The 18,936-nt window shown below is 43.6% G+C and overlaps 1 protein-coding gene across 2 annotated transcripts in view; it reads left to right on the forward strand.

The window, feature by feature from the left end:
- RASGRF2 (Ras protein specific guanine nucleotide releasing factor 2) overlaps positions 1-18,936 on the forward strand; it is a 1,825,430-nt gene that overhangs the window by 1,040,703 nt on the left and 765,791 nt on the right. For both annotated transcript variants that reach the window (XM_086960835.1, XM_086960836.1), the window contains exons 13-14: positions 5,369-5,451; positions 18,675-18,923. In XM_086960835.1, the coding sequence (XP_086816961.1) occupies positions 5,369-5,451; positions 18,675-18,923 (332 nt within the window). The remainder of the gene's footprint in view (positions 1-5,368; positions 5,452-18,674; positions 18,924-18,936) is intronic.

The raw sequence follows: 18,936 nt of genomic DNA on the forward strand, positions 1-18,936 counted from the left end.
GAACCTTGTTGTTCAGCCATTCTTTCCTTCTAACTGTTCCCGGAGTGTTAGCAGGACTGTCCTAGCCCATGATGTGAGTGTCAACCTGGAGACCATTGTGTTCCCTCCCCTAAACTCAACTAACTTGGCGCAGCAGATTAACTGTGCTGAGCCGAACAAGAAAATTATGAACATAATAAACAAAACACAATTGCATTTGCCAATGGGGGGGGTGGCTTGGCGCCGCTCTAGACATCTCAACTACCCACCGGTTGCCGCAGGCTCTACAGTGATCCAACCCAGGGGCAATAATACCAGGAGTCTGTTCTGCTTTACCGTCTGGAGGTCCTGAAAAAAGGGGGTGGGGGTTATATGTGCCAATCAGGATGGAACCAACTAGGAGGTCCCGCATCCGCACCCATCGCTATGCCACTAAAATGGGAACACTCCCTGTGACTCCACCCTCCAGAAACAGATAAATACAGTTCCCCATCCCCCTTGAACCCCCCCTATGCATTAAGGTCACAAGTAGAGTTTACTTTCACCAAAAGGATATCAAATGTCATCAAGTGGTCCGTCAGATACAAAATGGACCCTGCATCTTTTTAGTTGTCCAACATATCGTCCGCCGCTCTAGGTGTAACTGTGGGGAACAGGACCTTACTGTGCTCCGAGTCAGAGTGAATCGTACTGTCCTCTGTGTCCGTAGTAATTTTCTCCTGATCTTCACGAAAACTGCCCACCAGTTCCACCATGTCCATCTGCTCCTCCCGCTGCTTCTCCCTTGATGTGCCGCGATTCCCGGGTCTCCTTCCCTGGGCAGGGCTGCCCCTACCAGTCCTATCTGGACTCCTGGCCAAGCCACCGGTGTTCATGTCCTGTGTGGCTCCCTGGCTACCCTCAACACCCACCACGTCCAGCCATTCCTCCCCATCTGCAGGGCGCTCAAAGAAATGCGTCTTTTTTTCATAAACAATCTTCAATCTGGCCGGGAACAAGAGCGCATAAGTCAACTTGGCCTCTTGAAGCCACTTCTTCACATCCTGATATGAGGAACGTTGCTTCTGTACTAGGTTGGTGTAATCCGGATAAAGAGACATGCGACAATTCTCGTACTGTATTAGAGATTTCTCTCTTGCTCTCTGAAGTAGGGCGTCCCTGTCCCGATAGTTCAACAGCTGGACGATCAGAGGGCGAGGCGGATGGCCCGGTCTAGGCCTCCCAGTGGGGATGTGGTGCGCTCGTTCCACACAAAAGTGCGAGGACAGACCCTCCGCAGCTACATGGTCCCGGAACCACTGCTCCATGAATTCCTCGGCGTGTACCCCCTCACAGCGCTCCGGAAGGCCAATGACGCGAATATTATTGTGCTGATTGCGCCCTTCCGCGTCCTCTGCGCGGTCCAGTAGCCATGTTACCTGCTGTTGTAGCCGTTGAATAGACGTCGTGTGATCAACCACCGTCGGGGTGAGGTCAGTAATCGCAAGGCCATGATCCTTGACCTTATCAGCCAGCTTACTGTGGTCAGCCTTCAACAGTGACAGGTCAGTAGTGAGAGTCCCAAGTTGTCGTTCTATTGCCGTCCTGGAATATCTAATCTCTTGCAATATCAAATCCAGCTTGTCCGTTTGTTGCCCCTCAGCATTCCTCAACCCACCCAGTCCGGATAAGGTCCCACCATCCTCTGCGGTCGGAGCATGTTGTGCCGCAGCCGGGTCTTCCCGGGCATCCTTTGACCTCACCCCCTTGCGGACCATGTCCAGAGACTGACCAATACCTTGCAATTTCCGATAGGAGTACCCCTTGTCAGCCTCCTCACTCTCTTTCGCCGCGCCCCCTCAGCTCTAGGGCCCCACAGCCGCAGTCCCCAGTTCAGGACTCATCCTCCAATGTCCTCGTCATCCTCCAGTGGCAGAACAGGGGAAGGTCTCGCCTCGGTGTGCAATCCGTCCCCACCACTACTCCGGTACACCAATCCCCTCCAGCCTTCACCACACGTCGCTCCGTTCGTCCCCCAGGGCCAGCCGGGGGGGCAGAGGGAGAAGAAATCAGGAGGAGAGGACAAGGACCAGCGGGGGGGGAGGGCAACGGAGCGAGCAACCCCCCGTCCAAGGAGATCGGTCTTCCCACCAACTGTCCACAGGTACAGGGTCCGCCCACAGCACAGCGCCCCCCGCGGGATCCCCGCTCCTCCCAACCCCCTCCACAGTCCTCCAACACACCGCCGGTCCCGGTCACCAGCCGGCCCAGCGCAATCGGTTGCTCAGTGTCTCCCGGGGCTGACCGATCAACGCCGACGCTCTCACCTCCGTCATCGCCTCCTCATATTGCCCAGGTCATCGCCACACGCGGCAACAGCTATCCGACACACTAGAAATTGTTGTCATAACCTAAAATGTGAGTTATTTTTTATCTGAGTTGAGTGGGCCTATTTGGTTTTAAATGTCCCTGTAATTTTGGGCTGCACTCATCCATGTCCTTAGGAAATATTTAATTTATTCCTTTTGTTCTCATGTGCCCATTAGGTTGCCTGTCCACTGAATAAGTGGACAAAATGTATCCCTACCCAAACTACACCTTGTTTCCAGTGTCATCTTAAGAATTTGAGGGCCATGGGCAAGACCTACTTTGGATCCTCTGTGAGAAAGACATTTTGAAGTTTTTTACCTATTTCCTGATAACTCAAGCCTGCCTGATGTCACAGAATACTAAATTAAATGTCAAACTTCAGCTGGGTCACATATAAACAGCTAAAATATGTCTTACTTGTGGCCCTGAAAAATACTTAAGATGATACGGGGTAAAGAGACAGAGTCAGAAATAGGGAGAAAGGGATTTAGGTAGAGAAATAGAATAAACTGAGTTCAGGAAAGAAAGTTCACTTTCCCAGGGGGGCCTTGGAAGGTGGGGCCTAGGCAATTGCCCACTTTGGTCATGCATTAAAATGTCTCTGCTTGTCTCATCATGGTTCTTCCATGCAATGGTCCCCACTCTTGACATGAGCCCACATCATCAGATAAGAAACCCCTCCTGCCACAAAATAAAATACAACCCTCCCCCTGTAAACCTGAAATCCTCCAATGGAAGGGCCATACAGGTCCTACACACCCTAGGCAAGTCCGATGTCTCATTAAGATCAGACTGGCTTTTCTGACACTCAGGAAGATGGTGCACTTAGAATCTGTGCTGGAGTACATGTTTGGTCACAGTTTAGAATGTATCTTTCTGAACTAGGAGAGACTTGGCTTCCTCAAAACCACAAAAGGATCTCTCAAACTCTGAATGTGGTGCCTTTAGAGCAGAGGGTGAAAAAAGCTAGATGGTGCTCACTATCCTTCCATCTCTACCAAAGGTACATTATCCCACTATTGTTTTATGTTTTTTTGGGGGGGGGGATTTTTGGCAAAATGCTGCAAGATAGTAAATTATATTAAATGATATTAAATATTAACACTCCAAGGCCGCGTTTACGAGCGTCATGGGAAATGAGACGGTTTTAAACCACTCCCAGAGTTATCAATACCAGAGGTACTATTTACGCTGGGGGGATAACCTGCCCATTCCAAGTCGGTCCTTGAAGAAAGGAGAAATTTCTCATTTTGGGGCAGATTTCCACCTGGAGGGTGGAGGTCAGAGGAGAGGGGGGTGGGGAGAGGGGATAAAGAGAAAAGAACGTACCTCTTCGACGTGTCACGCAGCGGCTTGCTGAGTCTCACCGCTCTTTCCACCTTCGTATTCGGAACAGGAACAGAGCACCCAGGAAGTACCCAGGCTCCCCTGAGCCAATCACATTGCTGCAATGCTGCAATGCAGCATTGTGATTGGTCGGAGCTCTGTTGTTCGGCGCTCATATGGGACTGGGGGCCTGTTCTCCACTCAGACTAAATGCAGCCTGGGGGAAAACATGCAAAGTTTGCACAAAAGTTTGGCCGGCCCGAGAGGGCTGGCCAAACATTCATGCGCTCTTTAAGGAGTGCAAACCACTTCTCCCCTCCCCTACTCTGTCAGCAGAGCAGCCCCGCCCGCCTCACCTGCAAAACTGCTGCAACAAGGTATAAATAAAAGGATCATAACTGATTCTGTTATTTTTTTGCTTTAGTTACACTGTTTAAAATCAGTGGGGCGAAGCTCCTTCGCCTTAGCGGAGGAGCTGCCACTGCCCAATAGGATTGGGAAGTGCAGTTATTGCTCATCAAGACCATCACGAACAAAGTGTGCAACTGCGTAAGAAATAAAACCAATGTTAGATGCAGTAAGACACTGGGTTTTAAAATACAAGCCTGTGAGCAAGATGGTTAATTAAGTTAAAAGCTCTTCACTGACGTGAAACTGAAACTCTGTTCGTATGGCGTCGGTGAATAGAGAATCAGTTGGGTAATACTAGCAACTATAATTCAGTGTCCTTAGAAATAGCAAAAATGTGATTGGAAGCGCTATATAAATGTTATTACATTTACACAAAAGCCACTGAGTAGAGCATTTTACAGGTCACAACTTCTTACAACTTCACTCCATTCTTTAAAGAAGCCAAAACGATGCAAACTGAGACCTACTCTCATTGCATTACGGTGAGAGTTGACAGAGAATTGAAATTTACATTAGAAATAGTTTGTGGGAAGTATTTTCCCAACAATATAGTTACAAACTGGTTGTATCTCTTATGTTGCTCGTTGCACCCAGTTCATTAGATGTAATATACAGTTATGTGCATCTACCATGCTTATTTATGAGGGCCCTGGGTCACTTTTGTACCACCTAAAGTACCACCCTGCGTGACTTTGAGTGCCTTCATAAATCATGAGTAAGGTGACGCAGCGCTGTATCGCTTTACTCTGCGCACCTGAGGTGTTCCGTGGGCGTTGCGATGGGTTTTCCCAAGCAACACCCATGGAATTTGACGCTGCCCCAGTTTTACAATGTGATGTAAACCTGGGCAAGCGTCAAATCTGTACACTTCAGTGAGGCATAACGAGGAGAAATATGTTTATTTCTCCTCATTTTTTTCTACAGCACACATAGAAAGAGGATCACACCTCTTATGATTGTTTTTGTGCAGGAAGGTGAGCCTTCCTGCACAAAAACAATCCTGCCTGCAAAGGAGGCACCCTTGCTCTATGGTGGAATGGTGCCGACGTTGGCGCTAGGCTGCCAAAACAGCGCCCGCGAAGGCAGAAAGGACAGGAATGCGCTGTATCGCTTAAGCAAGTGCGTTCCTGCCCTTTCCCTTTGGCATAGAGCAGCAGTGCAAGGTGCCTTGCTGCACTGCACTATGTCAAAAAGCCATAAATGAGGCCCATAGTGAACAATTCATGTTCTCCTGTAACTTTGTATTCGGAAACAGCAAAGGTATTTATTTTATACAATATTGTTGCCTTCTTTTTATTTGCAGTGTGTCGAAAATATAAGATGCAACGGTTTGATGACTAATGTATTTGAAGAAAACTCCAAAGTTACTGTCCCTCACATGATCAGGTAAATACAAAAGATTCCCTTGCGATAAATGCTTTATGTTCATATTTTTCCTAACAGGTGTGTTCGACAGTCTGCAGATAGCCCTATTTATGTTTACTAACTGCATTTCTATAATATTCACCCATGTTTTTAAGTGTTTAAGCATTGGTTGTGCTTGTTGCTAAATATGACCAAATATGTATTCTTCCTGCCATTATGAATAACAGAGAACAGCAATAAGGGAGCAGAAATTAATAAGATGTTTTAAGCAGCTCTTTCATATATTCTATTCAGGGCTGAATGCGTTTCATTCTTAGTGTGAACACTGGTCTAAACCAAGGTGCTCTTGCAAAGGTCTAGATTAGAAGATTTACCAACCACTGAATGTACAGCATACAATTAAGTGTTTCTAATTCTTTCAGAATTTAAAATGCCTCCTCACTGTTGAATGTGAGTGGAGAACCCCAGTAGGGAATTCCTTAGGCGGCGGGGATCGGGGGAACTGCCCTGGTCTGGTTATCCTCCTTCCTGAGTGTGAGAGAGGTTGTATGGGAAAGTATGTACTTGTGTCAGTCACTGTATAGGTGAGTGAGTACATGTGTTAGTATATGTGTGAGTAAGTGAATGGGTGTGTGAGTAACTGTTTGGATGAATGAGAGGTGTGTGAGTGACTGTATGGGTGAGTGAGTAGGTGTGTGAGTATCTATGTGGGTGAGTGACTTAGTGTGTGAGTGGCTGGATGGGTGGATGAGTGGGTGTGTAAGTGTTCGTATGACTGGATGTATGAGTGGCTGTGTTGGTCAGTGAGTAAGTAAATGAGTGGCTGTATATGTGAGTTACTGGTTTAAATTGTAATCTGCTTACAGATCATGATGCAAGTGTATTGTTGGTGATCTGTATGCCTAAGTACTGGCAAAAGCAAAGGTTCTGAAGTATTTTCTATACATGTCACAGGCCTAGTTGTCAACAATGGTCATATAAGAGAGAAGCAGGGTATCACACAAAGCCAACTATTAGCCTTTCCAGTGAGGGAGTACGATAGTGGACATTTTCATGGGAATTGATTTAGGCCTCCTCAGAGATACACAATACTTCTATTAATAGCCAAACACCTAAACTGTGTAATAATATAAACCGATTTCAAGCAGTATAAATTAACAATTCATATTTTTTTTAAAATATCGATAAAAAAACTCTTAGAAATTCAAAAAATATATAAAAACATACATGTTCATTAGGTGGATGAGTAATTAGAAATACCAAATCATGATGTGTAGTTATATTAAAGCATTCCGTTAAAGGGAATAAAAAACGCTTTCCAAACACCACTTAGTACTGGTCAGAGATGTAGTACATGAAAAAGGTTGTGGAGACCCAATTCACAGTTTACAAATAGCAGATTCAACTGGAGATCCTCTACTTCTTGCTAAAAAGGAGTTAAAGGGGAGTATCCTAACTGAAGAAGCAAGAGAAGACGTTTCATATTGTGTGACATCAGAGAGAAATGAATACCTTTCCTCAAAACCAGTGTGTGATTTTAAACTGCTATAAATTTAACCATTTCTGCCATAATCTTGGTCATGGATATACATTAGCTTACTCTCTTGGACTTTCAAAAAGTGGTATAGCTGGCCTGGAGATCACGATTCCAGAACATCCTTATCACAATTTACATACGCACATGGAAAAGCCAAATTTCTATTTAAAAAAAAAGGGGAACAGTTGTTTTTTCCTCCCCGTCCTTCTCACAAACTTAGATTATGTAGTGCCCTTAACAAAAGATTACCCTTGATAGTGCTTGGAAATAGGTGCTGGAAGGACAAGTTCAAGTCTAAGAATCAGTACAGGTACAGTTGAACTCAAACTGCATAATTTCCTTAAACTCTTCCCTTCATAGAAGTTGAAAAAAGACCAACTACAGACAGGAGAATATTTCAGAGCATATGTCAAAGTTGCAGTAAAAGATATTTCTAAGAAATAATTAAAACATATCTCTTTCCCATGGCATAATAGACATTTTGAAGAGCACCTGCATGGGGTAAGGCTTTTTCCCCTAAATTGGAAAAGTGCAACTTGTGGGAGTGGACGCTGGAAAAGCTTTTTCCAAAGTCAACATAGATGTTACCAACCTCCCCTTTTTTGTATTTCATGCACCAATGAAACTTGAAACCTTTTTTCTTCCCCTTAAGTCTAGCATCTCAGAGTTTGCAAAATGTATGATCAGAAAGTGACTTTTAGCATAATTCTTGCAGGTTTCTTTGTAGGGTTACATCACAAAATAATATCATCCGCGCACAAAACTCTATGAATTGGATATGAGCCCAACTTTTGAGGGAACTTTTTGCAAGTAGCAAAATCTCTGCAGAAAATCCAACGTATATAACCGAGTGCAGACAGGTGGTATTTCTTGTAAATTAAAACGTTGCATATATTACTGTTCTTGCACTTGGGATGTTATGAGTTTTACTACTGACGCTCGTAGTTCTTTTCTCCCATCAATTAAATATGCCAGCATTGTTTCTGCTGTCTGGCTACATCTTTTTTTTCCCTCAAAACTCCAAATGGAAAAATAACTTTCAGAATCATATTAGTTTAATCCCCCATTTTCTTTACCGTTAAATGGTCCTTGCTGGGCATTCATAGCACTGCTGGGACATACTGGCATCCACAAACGTCGTACTTTGGAGGCCCCCCATCCTTACTTGTTCTACTGATATCGCCTGGCGTTAAATGCATTCCCAATTTTACATTTCAATCTGCTTTTTACAGATCAGGATACGAGTGCATTGTTGGAGATATGTACGTCTAGTGACTGGCATAATCAAGGTCAGATTACTGCAGGGCACGGGGGCCGAAGTATTCTCCATACAAAGTCAAAGGCCCAGATGTCAACGATACTCCTATAAGAGAGAGGTAGGGGGTCACAGAAACTCAACCACTAATCTGTATAGAGAGTCAGTACGATAGTAGATGGTGCACACAAGAGACTAACGGGGGAGAAAGGGGATCAGATCCCGGGATCGGGTGCAACTCTCACCTGGTCCTCCTCCGTCACATCCATAACAAGCATTAGCATAGCCAATAGGTCTCGCCTTTGGGACCGTATAAGTGTTTAGCCATCTACTTACATCTACATGTACAGCATCTACTTACTTCATGAGCTTTGCCCTGTGATGCAGCCAGTGTTCAATGCTGCTTTGTGGTGTAGGGGCAATTCAGATGGACTTTGTCTTCTGAACATGGTGGCGCATTGGAGAGCTGCAATATGATGCTAGTTGCAGTGTTCGTCGGCTCAGTTGCCTGTGGGAGTGGTGCATGGCACGCCTTCTGTACGTCTGATATCAGTGCCCTCGTCTATTCTAGGGGGCTGGGGACATTGTACAGCGATCCAGTGAGGCTCTTGATTCCAGAGGTACAGTGTAGGCAGGTGTAGTTGGCATTGCAGTCGAGAACCAGTTACTAACCCAATCATTTAAATTAGTGCTTTAGGGCGGCCTTGTCATGCTACCGATAAGGAGCTCACACTGACATTGAATTAGGTGTGAATGGATGTGCTGCCCTTGTTGGTTGCTCTCTAACTACTCCAAATTCACGTGTGTCTTAAAAGAGTAAAGTCTCAGTGTTTTTTTACGAAACATAACAGTGGTAGTGTCAAACTGCTCCCAAGTGCAGGTGCCCAAACAATCAAGTAATCGCACAGAACAGTCAGTAGAGGTACTTTCAGATGTCAAAGTGCTGTTTCATATGGCAGTGTGTCTATAAGAGGAACAACCATATGTTAACCTCAAAACAACAGAGTCAACAATGTGAAAAACGATCCCTTGCAGGGTTGAAATCTTACCGATATCGGACATGAACGGATTTCAAAATCTGAAAAAACGAGATACCAATTTGTGCCCTAAAATCATCATGAACCTTGAATACCGAACATTTAGTGAGCAATCAGAACTCCGAGATCTTACCAGAAAACTGTAACTACGCTATCAAGCTCTGATGTGCACTACAAAAGGCCTTTATGTCTAAGTGAGAAGCAGCGAAGCTACCATAACTCACTGGCGTGTGGCGTGCAACATCACGTGACCTGGTACTGACGTTAGTTTGTAACTGCGTCGTTTGATATTTAAATATGCGACACGATCTTTGGAGGTGTGTCTAATTCAAATGAGGAAAAACTTTATTGGTGTATCGTAATGTAACATCTTATACGTGGAAGCAAAAAAGTATTGTGATCAGGACAACAAGCCTGAGTAATACAACAGTGCAAAGAAGGTTGGTGCTGAATGCGCCGAATAACTTAATGACAAACGCTCACAATGCGCGACCAGGCTGACCACGATCTGTTTCCAATTGCGATAATTGGAAACAGATGGCGCTAATGCTCGCTTCCGAGCACCCTAGGCCACAGTATGACCCGCCTTATGCCAATTGCGTGTTGTCTTTCTTAGAAAAACGCATGCAAGGGCCAATAGCGGGTTAAAAAAAGTTTAGAGTTTAAAAGCCCTTACTTAAAGTCTCGCAGAGCAGTGCTTGCGAGACTTTAAGTAGACCTAAAAAGCTGGGACACTCATGGCGCTGCCACATCAGAGGCTGCTTAGAAGCACTTCACCACTAAAAAGCGAGCAAATCAGAAAAGAGAGACCGGCTCTTACTTCCGGGTACAGCTTAAGCGCCTGACTCTGCTGCGTCAGGCACAGCATGCCACACACTTACAATGTAGACAAGGATTTACATCGACATAGACAATGGATTAATTTTTGGATAATGCAGACCCACACAACAGTAGCCTGTTTACAAACACTATGAATCATGTGAACTGCCATGTAATATAACGTAAAGGCAAATAAAGCTAATTTGTATTTTCAATTATTTTATGTAATTGCGATAGCAAGTCTAAAATCTAATTTCGAACTTTACTTTCATAATATGCGCCACAGATTTTACAGGAAAAACTCTTATGAATTTTTTTAGAATGATAACGGAAACACTGCAAGACTTTTTAATTGCATCTTGTCGTAAGGTGTGTGCTTAATTAGCGCTACAGCTCTCAGTAGGGTGACCATCTTAAAACTGGAGATTGATCCGTTCAATGTAACCATATAGAGATTAAAACATTGCAGTGGACCCTTTTTTTATAGTTAAAAAACAAGAGATCTGTCGCACGACCAGCTGGAAGAGCTGGGGCTTTAGTTGAACACGTAGAACGCGTTGTGCTTCGTCCTCAGATTAACTGCATGGTGAAGAGAAAGCAAGGAAAGCCCTTGTGTTGCTGCTCGCTTCCAGGGCATGGGAGTTAACTTGAGGGGGAAAAAAGGTGGGATTTGACAAAAGCCACACCCACCAAAGCGCATTGCTGCTTGTTCCCGAGGCAATACTTCATGGGAGTTAACTTGAGGGGGAAAAAAGGTGGGACATGAACCAACAATTAGCCATTTGCAGGATATGATTTTGGAATGAGGCACAGAAAAGCCAATCCAAAGCGTGGGAGGAGCCAGACCAACACAAAGTACCTACAATAGATCGCCTGACAGCACAAGCACTGTAGGCTTGACCTAAAAAGTGCTTGCCTGCCGCACAGCTGAAGTAATTTTATTTTTTTATCTATCCAGCTGTTAGAGTTCGAGCTTTACAGGGCACTAACATTATGAAACTATTAATCTCTTGGATAACTAGATAGTTTATTGTGTTGTTCACTGGCAGCAGCACAGATGGGATGAGGGCAGTCATTTACCTACATAGATGTTTAGGCTTGACTTGACAGTCCAGCTGACACATGAACAATTAACTTACATCAACAGTATTCTACAGTTATTTGCTTTCACGCAGAAACATATCCATTCCCATGCTATCTACTTGTAATGCTTTTAAATACCATACAACATTCCTTTAAAAGCCTGACCCATTGGCATTGCCATTGCTTGCTTGTTTTTTCGATAGCAGAAAGGGTGTATGAGCGCTTCTGGGCAAATAAGGCATGTAACCAGATTGATTGGTCAAACATCAATTAATTTCTTTTTAACTATTGTATTATTGGCTTTGTAGTCTTATATAGTATATGACACATTGGCAATGCATTGTATTTTAACGTGGATACTCAGTTGTAATGTATTATGTTGCATATTAATCAATCTTACTAAATGTAATAAAAGTTCAAGGACACGAGTATAGAACTCAGATCGACCTACCCTTCCCGAGGTAAAAACTGGTCTGATTACAATGACTGTCAGCTGTAAACGCATATTTTAACATATTCCACTTACATTTTCTCGATTTTTGTACGTGTTTCTTTTCATGCCGCACGTTCAGTACTTCTGCTATAACTCTGCATTGATCAGTCTTATTTTCTTGGGTGACAGTCTTGTTGTACAGCGGTCTTAGATTTGCTGCTACAAATGTTTCAAACACTTATAATTACTGCCAAATCAAGACTTACATGTCTTCCCCTAGAAAAAGGCGCCTAGGATTGCTTTCGCTGTTTTAACAAACTAGAAACTCTACTTTAGCTAACATTATGAATGCAAGCATGCTAAACCTGTGTTTATGCTTGCCTTCCTATTCCTCAGAGTTTAAAAAAATGGTCGGCGGCTCATTAAGAGGCAGCGATAAGAAGACCCCAGCCAAAGAAAGGTGCATGTCTTGTCAGCACTCTGCTTCTTTCTTTAGATGGTGGCAGAAGGTGGCGATTCCAATGACAGCCACCACTGGCTCCACCATAGTGGCGTCACCTCTGTGACATTCTGCCTTTTAAATCACAGGGAACTTTGGTGGAAAGGACAGAAAATACCCTAATGTGCGTTTCGAGTACATATGGCTAAGTTGCAAAGTGGCTTCTGGAAATATACCCAGCTGAGGCCCATCGGTTTGGGCTGAGGGGCCTTGACCCCACCTTTTTCCTGGCAAGAGGAGTGTCTGATAGGCTGAACAAAGGTCAGCCTGACAGACACTCTTCTTGTTCAGGTCAGGCAGTCAGGAGCTAGACATGCGCTAAATGCTCATGCTCCTGGCTGCCGGAGCTGAGGATTTCACAGGCCTGTAGTCGTGACCCCTTCAGCCTAGCAAAAGTGCTGTGAGGGCCTCCCCCTCGTGACAAGGGGGATCGCCACTGATTGCCTCTGGGCTAGTCGCTTGATTTTTTTTTTCTAAAACATCTTTTTATTAAACATAAACAAGCTTCAGTTCAATATCCATGCAAAAATAACATATAGGTGAGACATCTGATACAGGTGTCACAGTTCTTAATATGTACTCCGTAGTAGGTTCCTGCTAGTAAATACCCACATTCTCTTGCCGTAAACCATAGCATCATTTCTCCCACATCAGCACATAACATTTCCAGGGCCTTAATCAAAGGCCTCTATACCCGGCCCAGGCATTCCATATCTTTTCACCTTTACGTAGGCATCCCTGGCTCTGATATATAACCCGTTCTGCCCCATAGCACCAGTCCAGGTCTTTCTTCCAGGCTGTGAGCGCGGGGGCTGCCCCTGCTCCTCATGCTCGGGCAATGTTTCTCTTGGCCACCCGCCTGCCAGGGCCCGCCAAGTCCTGGCCCATTGCAGCCACGCCGTATCTCCAGTCACTCCCAGGATGACACCTCGGTTCAAGCGGGACATTCTCACCCACTACCTGTGTCATCACTCGGGTTATACCTTTGCAGTGCTTTTGAATCCTGGGGCATGACCAAAGTGTAAGGAAGAAGGACCCTGCCTTGAAACAACCCCGTACACATTCATCAGTCTCACAGGTGCCCATTCGAACATAAGCTATGCGAGAAGCGTAGGATCTATGGAGAATACGGTGCTGAATCAGTCTAAACCCTGCTCTTAAAGCTATTTCCTGGGTTGTCTTTAGTACTTCACCCCAATTATCATCCTCTAAGAGGCCCACATCCGACTCCCAGGCCTCCCTCAGTGGGCCCAAACAGTCTGGGGTATTGTAAATCAATTTCCGATAAGTCAGAGAGATGGCCTTATCGATCATGGGATCCAGGAGCGGAGGGTCCTTGAGTGGCGAATATTCTGGTAACGGGGATCCCTCTTGCAAATGACAGTGAAGAGCATGGTGCATCTTTCGGTATCGTAGATACTCCCCCACCTCATTTGGAACTGCCTCTGCAGTGTGTGAAAGTCCAACATTTTCCCATTCTTCCAGTCATCCCCCAAGTGGTCAATCCCTATAAAGCTCCATTTCCGAAAGCCTGTTAGTCGTGTCAACCCTCCCAGTTGGCCACCCTCCCAGAGAGGAGTTTGTGCTGTAAGTTTATTTGCCCACCCAGTCATTTTGATTGCTCTATGCCAGACTTCAGTAACCATTCGGGTATGTACCGGGAGGAGCGAATTTCCTCTCACTTTCCAATATAGTTACGTTAGGTAACTGTTGTTGCTGAAAGCCAAACGGTCTATGCTGTACGCTGGTTCCTCTAATGGGGAAAAGGCCCACCCATTAATGTTGCTGGTCTGAGATGCCCAGTAGTATTTCCGAATGTCAGGAACAGCGAGGCCCCCTTCATACACACCTTTCAGGAGTTTCTTCAGTGCAATTCTGGGGTTACCTACCCCCCATAGCAATAGACGTTGCTCGGACTCAATGGATCGAAAAAACATCTCCGGGATCTGGTACAGGGTATTCTGGACTACATATAGTAGATGGGCCACTTTAGTTTTAAGCCTTGAAGTGCCTAAGGCTGAGTATTAATCAGTGATACTTGGTCACAGAGTGGGTGGGGTCAGCAATCTCACTGACCCCATCCCACTCTGTAATGAGTGAGAGACTGCTGCCTTTGATCATTGGCTCACCTTTGCTAAGCTATAGTAACCGTAGCTGTCTCAGAGAAATGGCAGGTAATCCCCTCTGTAACAGCATGAACTCCAAGTGTTTAACACCATCTTCTACCTCTGAAGTTATTTTTATGCTACACAAGGGATTGGCGGTCTGACTACAAGAGCCTAATTAGACATGAGATCTCGCTTTTCATTGCAATTCCTGGACTTTTATAGTATCTTATTTGAATTATTATTTTTCTTATAGAAAAAACTATGATTGACGAGCTACAGAAAACAAATCGTCTAATCATTTTGACTGGATTTAACTTATGGTCCTCAAAGATATCTAGACTCCTGGCCCCCTGAGATTTTCAACATTTAGTTTGTGCAGGTGGGGCCAGTGCTGGAAATAGGAAAAAATGAACTCCGAGAACCCATAAATTGGGTGTCAAGGTGTGACAGAGGGAAGGGGTGGAGTCAAGAGGGGCGAAGTGATGAAAAATGGAGTATGACAGTTCATTTACACATTTATTTTTCCTTCAAAGCAATTGGTAACACAGAAAAATGTGATAGTAAATCTGGTCTAGCTTACTTTTGGTCAGAAAGAGGCTTCATTTAAAATATCTTACAGGGAAGACACTTGCTTCACAGGACTTGAAACTGAAATATAGAATTGCAGGCACCCCATGTTCACAGTACCTGTTTGCTGCTGAGAAGTGCCTGTACACTCCTATTAAAAGAGTTGTAGCAGTGCTGAGATGTGCTGGCACTATCTCTTCCAAATTAAAGAGTTCGCAGGTATGAGTACCTGTCTGTTTTAAATTACCTATGAGATATGTGTGTGCCCAGCAATTTTAAGGGGATTATCAGAACTGTAATATAACTCTGGTGGTTGATACAGTAAGAGTTCTGTGTTTTGTCAAGCCACAATTTTGGCTCATAAACTAAGATTGATGGTTAATGGACCTGCTGCAGAGCACAGCGCTTAACGTGCAGACCAACGATTTGTGTTTTTATGGAGATAGGTAAATGGATTAATACTTTTGGCACAGAGACCCTTTTGTTGCTAATATACCCCATTGAATATAATCTGCAATCCGTGAACTGCATGCACACCGCAAGTCATAGGTTTGGATCTTTATAGGTTTTTTTCTCCATCTGTTGTTATTCTAAATTTGCAAAGAATGGTTCATTTGGGTAGCTGTAATATCTTGTTAGTACCGACAAACCCAATCACTGTGGCAAGTTTTAAATCCTGACTTTGTGTTTTATCTGGCCATGCACTCCTAGCATATACTGTTTACAAGTATGAATGATCCGTGACTACTACTCCTTATAACCCTCATTATCTTTTGTAACATCTCCTGTACAATGATTTACACCACTGTATGATTTATTGTCTCTTTGTGTTTGATGTAAAGCGCCCTGACACCCCACACTGCGATGAGTAGCACTATAAAATACTCACATACAATTAGTGCCACTTAGATCGTTATTTGTGTGATACTCGTGCACATAGATACAACTGCCATTCTTACTTTGCTTGCACATCTCTTACATATTGCAGTTGAACAAAGTTAAAAAACAGCCTCCAAATCATAGGTTCTCTAAAGTACTTGTGAAATTATGAACTGTGTGCCTTTGTTTTCACCTATTGCATTGGCTACTATGTGTTAAGGTCCAGATGGCTCACAGACAGAGTGATACTTGAACAAGAGAAGGGCTGATGGCCCTTTAAATCAGGCCTTTGTTTAAAACCCAACTGGAAGTGAATATAAGGAAGCCCCCTCGCTGCCTGCAATTGCTGCTCCGAACAGAAAGGAAACAACGTGCGGGTGCTGCAGAATTGTGTCCTGGTGTCAGGACCTCTCCCTTTCTGTTCAAAATCCTCTATTTGAATCACTCTTGATTGAATTGCAGATAAAGAACTCAAGGACTCATGTACCAAGATCTATTCCCAACGCACAGGGTGTGCAACAGCAATTTACCCTTTTAAAATGTATGCAACTCTGAAAAGGGCTTTTGTAACGTATACCATTTGCAAATAGGTTGGCGCATAAAAGAGGCGTCCTGCTATTTTGGAATTTGCAATGGAATGTATTAAAGGTTTGTGACCACAATTGTTCCAAACCATTCATCAGTTACCTACCTATCACTATTACGAATACCACCGCCACTATTACCACCACCACTACTACCAACAAGAGTACCACAATCTCCACTACTGTCACTAACATCACCAACCGTACCACCACCACAATATCACTAGTACATCCCCACTAGAGCCACCACCTGCACCATCACCTTCAGTATCAATACCGCAACCACTAGTAGCACCATTTCCACTGTCAGTAGAAACAACAGTACCACCTTAAACACCCCCACGATTTCTAACGCTCTACCACCCAAACAGTACCAGAAACATATCCAGCAGTCCCACCAGTGCCACCACCACTTCACCAGTACCACCATCTGTACTGCTGGCATCACCAGTACCACAAACAGTACCTACAGCACAAAAAACAGACTGTATTTCGAGGTCTTTCAATAACATTTCAAGAATAATATCCTGTAGTCGGATGGTGAATAAATAATAAGACTTTTTATTCTTTGTTCAAGAATAATCAAAGGTCAAACGTACCAATGGTACCAGTAAAATCACAGCCAAAGGACCACCACCAGTAACACCACTGCCACCAGTATGATCACCAGTGTCAGTACTACCACCACCACCAGTAACACCACCACCAAAATACCACTAGTAGCACCACCACTATACCACAATCCCAGTGGTAAACCCACCACCTGTATCACCATTACTAACATTGTTCATGCCACCATAAAAAGTACCACCACTAGTACTCCCTTAACAGTACCACCACGAGTATCACCACCGTTACCACCACTAACAGTGCCATCACCACTAGTACTATCATCAGCATCACCCACACTTACCTCTGTGAACCACCAGTACCACCATTACCACCACTATTACATTACCAATACCACATCACCCTACCACCCCCTCCACCCTACACCCATACCACCAGTTCTCTATCTGAACCACCACAAGACTGCCACCACTTGTACCACTACTACCATGAGTATCACTACTATCACCAGTGCTATCACCACCATCACCAGTACCACCACCATCACCTGTATTACCAGTACCTATACCACAGGTACCATCACCTTTACCAATAGTACCAGCACCACACCACATCCTGTACCAGTTGCTCCCTAATTTCTTTGAAGCGCTTTTGAAAGATTTAGTAGTTGCTGATTATCTATCTTTCGCCAAGCGCTTTCATAGGCTATACGTTCACCCCTCATTGTGGATTTCTAAGCCTCCTAAAGGATTTCTAACAATGAAGAGCCTTTTTTCCTAGAAAAAAAGATGGTTTATATTTTTCATCTCTTCCAGAAAAACGTCCTTCAATAGTACAACTTTATTAAAAAACCATCCCTGCCTTGGGGTTTTACTAAAAGGCATCTGAACTTTCAAATAGAAAGCTGTATCACACCCAGGGCAGTTGTTAGGTATTTGTGCATTCCACTCATGCAGTTTCTCCGGGGTTTAGTACACTAATCAAGAAAGAAAAAATTGCATGCATATACAATTCGCTCCTCTATGCATTTGATCAATAAGAGCAAAACTTCAGCCCAGTCTCCCTCTGCCAGATTTACTACAAACTCCTTCCTCCACTCCCCTTGGGCGATACAGAACATTTCATCAGCCTTTCTATGGCTCAGGTGTACCCATTTTATCCATTGCACAAACGTTTTGTTGATGTTTTTGTGATTATTTATCACCTTCACTCTCTCTCTTGATTGCATCTCGTGGAGTTTTTTCTTTTCTGTTGAAAACATTGGAATAGACAGTAGTAGGTAGGCTTGCACTTTTAGTTCATGTAAAGATAAAGAATTAAACGGATGTATTAAAGTAATAAATGTAAACGGTAAAAATAAATAAATAATTAATTGCACTGTAGAACAGATCCAGAAGTAAATGCGTCTTTATTAGTTTTTAACAAAGTTGTTTTTGTTCAATTATTTAAGCGATTTCGATTGATAAATATTTTATAAAATATTTCCTTAATAATTCCTCTTCAGTCAGGTGTCAGCTGAATAGCAGTTAAAACTTTTTTTTACTGAGAAATCCATAATCATTAAGTAACAGCTATGAAAAAGAGTACATCTTTCATCGTTCCTGCACAATTGTTAGATGTTCTTTTTTGCAGACAAGGTTATATGCTGTTTTCTAAAGACCCACTGATCTGATTTGTGTATACTTGCTTGAAAATGTTGTTTCCTAGACTTTAAGAACTGAAAAAATTACTGTAGCACATCTTTGCACTATAAAAAACATTCATGAATAAAAGTGTCTTTATTAGTTATTTAACTCATTATTGTTCAGTTATTTAATGGATTTTAATTGGTAAATATATTTTTTTTATTATTTTTTATTAATTTATTATTTAGATCTGATGCCCGCCTTCACAGAGATGATGTTGACATCTGTTTCAGCAAAACCTTAAACTCCTGCAAAGTTCCTCAGATTCGCTATGCGAGCGTGGAGCGCCTCTTGGAAAGATTGACCGACCTGCGCTTCCTTAGCATCGACTTCCTTAATACTTTCCTGCACACCTATCGCATATTCACCACCGCTTTTGTGGTGCTGGAGAAGCTGACAGATATATACAAGAGACCTTTCACATCGATCCCAGTCAGGTATGCGTTGACT

Source organism: Lissotriton vulgaris, chromosome 3_1 (genome assembly GCF_964263255.1).
Source record: "Lissotriton vulgaris chromosome 3_1, aLisVul1.2, whole genome shotgun sequence".
In the NCBI taxonomy this organism is placed as follows: Eukaryota; Metazoa; Chordata; class Amphibia; order Caudata; family Salamandridae; genus Lissotriton; species Lissotriton vulgaris.